General features: G+C 36.4%; 1 protein-coding gene across 2 annotated transcripts in view; it reads right to left on the minus strand.

Annotated features, from left to right (window-relative positions):
• LOC106460539 (A disintegrin and metalloproteinase with thrombospondin motifs 20-like) overlaps positions 1-4,237 on the minus strand; it is a 138,647-nt gene that overhangs the window by 38,070 nt on the left and 96,340 nt on the right. For both annotated transcript variants that reach the window (XM_022387283.1, XM_022387284.1), the window contains exons 22-23: positions 2,356-2,520; positions 1,489-1,791 (exon numbers count right to left, since the gene is read on the minus strand). In XM_022387283.1, coding sequence (XP_022242991.1) covers positions 1,489-1,791; positions 2,356-2,520 — 468 coding nt within the window. The remainder of the gene's footprint in view (positions 1-1,488; positions 1,792-2,355; positions 2,521-4,237) is intronic.

Below are 4,237 nucleotides of genomic sequence, written 5' to 3' on the forward strand. Positions count from 1 at the left end.
ACGACCTGGCAAACAGTTATACCGAGGAAGTTACGGGAAGTCGTGCTGCGTCAATCCCATAATAATTTAACAAGAGGACATCTCAGAATTAGGGAGACATTGAGTCATCTACGACAAAGATTTTATTGGTTATTATGAGGCGGGATGTGGAAGAATGATGCCGGACATGCAGTACATGTTGTGCTAAAAGGGGACCCAAGCATAAAGGATGCCCACCTTATGAAGAGTTGCCTGAGAATGTGTCAGAGTTTGTGAAAGTGTTATCGGAAAGGATGGATGATATTCACCATCAAGTGCGTTCAAACTTGAAAACGTCTGCTGATTCGATGAAGTTAACTTATGATAAGAGATCTACTGAAGTCAGCTTTGTACCAGGAGACAAGGTATGGTTGTATAATCCCAGGAAGACCAAAGGGAAGTCTCCTAAGTTGTCTTCTCCATGGGAAGGCCCATATGACATAGTGGATCGTATCTCAGACGTGACTTTCCGGATAAAATGTGGTCGGCGAGGTAAGCCAAAAGTGGTGCATGCCAACAGGCTTTGGCGTTATCATGGTCCAGGACATTTCAGTTGGGACGAAGTGGACCACAGAACAAATGATGCTGCTGAAGACGTGCCACATGAAGAAGCCACCGTCGAAGAAGAAACTCTACTCAGTTTTGAGAAGGGAAACGGTGAATCTCTTGATGAAGTTACTACCATTGATGTGACTGTTACCGATGATAGGACATTTATTGATGAAGCAGATGAACCCCACATGAAGCAGAAGCCAACGTGACGGAGACCAGTACGGAAGAAGATACGTCCCGTAAAATTAAGAGACTTTGTTGAATTGTAATTTTGTGATTGTAATTCTGTACAGTTAATTAAGTTATTGTTAATTCTTATTGGTTTATTGTATGTGGTTATTGTTCGGGACGAACAATATTAAGGAGGGGGGCAGTGTTGCGTCATCGAGATCACGTGACTATTCTCACGCCCTCTACTTCCTAGAACTATCCTCTACTTTGGCGAATGCTCTAGCATTTACTAGATGTAGAGTAGTCTGGTATATAAAAGAGGGTGACAACGTGACGGGACAATAGTGTGTGTATAGGTAATGAGTAATTGAACTGCAGTCAGAGAGTAACGTATTGTTGAAGTTAACGTTCGTTGTTAAAACGTTTGTAAAAGAGCGACTGTTGAAAATAAGTGTATGGTGAAGTTATATTCAGAAAGAATAAACCAGTTTTATTAAGTAAGGACTTGTGTCGCTAAAGTTTCGTCGGAACGAAGTTACGGAAAGTTAATTAACAAACGGAGACGTAACAATACTAATATATGATTAATGTTAAATAATCAAGATTTCATTTCAAATTACGATTTTTTAAATCTCCATGATATTTTTTTTTACTTTTCTATACATATCTCCAATTCATTTTTTCTTTATGAACAAATTTAATATAAAAGTGATGCCAAAATGGATTCTTCACCAAAGTTTTGTTTACCTCAGACCAACTGCTCGATCTCCACACTGATCGTCTTGGAATAGAAGTAGAGGATGATGGTGTGAAGGAAGATTGTTTAAAAAACGGTGTTCTATTCTGCTGCCGGGAATTAAAGAGGTGATTTGTTAACGTTTCTGTTGTCGCTGAAGCGATAGTGGCTTGGATACAAGGTGGCAAATTGCACGCTGTTGAGTTTAATGGCCGAGTCTTGGTATCACAGAGGTAGTTTTGAACAATATCACCGTCCAACTTACGACAACGAACAGCTCTCATGCTGACGCCGTCTCCACACGTCACAGAACACTGTAATAGAAAAAAAATATATTTGAAGCACGTAATTAGTTGGATTTTTAAAAACGACATTGATCAGTTATAGTTATGTAATATGTTCAATTAAAAAAGTGAAGTTAATATATCCGTTTCTGGTATTCTACATATCTATTAAAGTTAAAAACTTGCCCCAAAAGCAAATTATCCCACCAACTGAAACATTGTATTATATCAAACAAGAAATATATTATTGCATTCTTAGGATAGATTATCACACAACGAGATGACACTGTCTATAACACAGTACAGACTAAAAAAATGATTAGGAGATTGAGTTTAAACGGTACCTTAAACGCACGTGAGCTAAGTGGTCAAGTCACAAACGCCAGCTAATAAGCCAAGCTCGGCACAGATTAAGAACGATCAAAATACATTAAAAATTGCTAATATAAAAGAAAAAACTTAAAAATATGTGTTATAAATCTATACTAAGTCAAATTGACATCATCAGCGTCACTCTTCCTTATCTTAAACAGATAAGTATTAATATGTCACTGGTGTTTCAAAATAGATTCATTAAAAGATAAAAACACTAACCGGACCCCAGTTTCCATGATCCCATTTAGTACAAGCTGGTTGGTTACAGATGTCTTTGTGTTTTGGGATCGTCTTAGAATTGCAATAAATACCACTAATAGCTTTACCGCCATGTTCACACCAGTAAAGACGGTGTCTTTCGCCTGCACCGCATGACATTGAACACTGAAAAACACCAGTTTAACATTAGAAGAAAACCAAAACAGTTGAAAGTAAAAATAACGAAAATAAAGTTTTATTTAGAACTTCATAGTCATGAGGCTATTCATATTTTTCTTATAAATATTTCCAATAGCACGCAAGGTAATGGTTTTATAGGTCCCAAGTTTAACCTGCAGGTATTAAAAATCTCAAAGTAAACACAGAAATACGAAAATAATCTTTTATAAAAGACTGATTTTATCCAAACACTTGGACTCGTGGAACCTGTACTTCGAAAAAAAAATACCTCTATAAAAACAGGTGTTTTGGGCATGATCGTACTATGCTGAATATCATTAGGTGGTGTGTCTTGATAAGTTGCTTCTTGGTAATTTGTTATATGATGTTTCTCTTCTACGTCTTTCATTTATGTATACACACATATATATACACATATGTATGTACATGTATAAATATCTGTCCATTTTCTCTTTTTTATGCATGTGGTACCGGCGAAATTGAGGTTAAACCGGATAAACGGTGTACCTCCAATACAACTTGGGTCTTACTTCCGTCGATACCGCAAACAACCAGAGCATGTTACATGATGACCCACCCTATGATTTGTGTCCCGGTGTTGCATATTTGTTTTGTGGCTGCGTTTTCATTTTTAAAGTATATTTTTTCATTTATTTATTAATTATCTATTTTTCCATCTTTACAAAATTAAATCTAATTATATAATTATATATATATATATATTTCTTTATACTATAGGTTTGAACAAACTATCTTATATGCTTTTATTCTGTATATTATAGTTAAATCATGGTTAAAATTATATTTCTGTCCGAGAATACATCTTAAAGTGTAAGTTATATTTATGAGGGAACGTATGTGGCCTAAAGTGTGTGATTGATGTAATTCTCTCTAGAAGCTGGGAAGGAAAATAACATTCTTTTTTCTCTCATAACGGAACAGTATTAGAGTTACCAGTCAAGAACTTGATAGTACTGGTCCCTGAGATATGATGGAATGTGCGTTATGATGAATTTTCCACGAAACATGACATTAATCAGGGGTAAAGAGTACAGGAACCTGCTTGGACATGACACTAAGCAGGGGTAAAGAGTACAGGAACCTGCTTGGACATGACACTAAGCAGGGGTAAAGAGTACAGGAACCTGCTTGGACATGACACTAAGCAGGGGTAAAGAGTACATGAACCTGCTTGGACATGACACTAAGCAGGGGTAATGAGTACAGGAATCTGGTTGAATCCTCTAAGGATAGCTTGACATGAACATTATAAGGTAGGCTCAAGGTTGACGTCTTTCCCCAATTAATAGAACATACAAATTTCCTCTTTAATATGTTAACAAAGTGATTTTTTTTGTTTAATCATACGTTAAAAGTTCCAATTATTGTACCTTTCATATGATTTTTAATTTTTCTTATTATTATGTGTAATGTAAAGTTGTCCGGTTTTCTTGATATCACTTAATTATCTTTTTTCTCTGTTTTGTTGTTTCTTAAACGAAAAATAGTCAATTTCCTTAAAATAAATTAAAGTTTTTCCTAACAACTTTCACAAAACAAAATATTTTCAGCCTGCTCTATTGTCAGTCGGGCCCGGCATGGCCAGGTGGATAAGGCGCTCGACTCACAATCTGAGGGTCGCGGGTTCGAATCCGCATCCCACCAAACATGCTCGCCCTTTCAGCCGTGGGAGCGTTATAAT

This window comes from Limulus polyphemus, unplaced genomic scaffold, assembly GCF_000517525.1.
Source record: "Limulus polyphemus unplaced genomic scaffold, Limulus_polyphemus-2.1.2 Scaffold791, whole genome shotgun sequence".
Classification (NCBI taxonomy): Eukaryota; Metazoa; Arthropoda; class Merostomata; order Xiphosura; family Limulidae; genus Limulus; species Limulus polyphemus.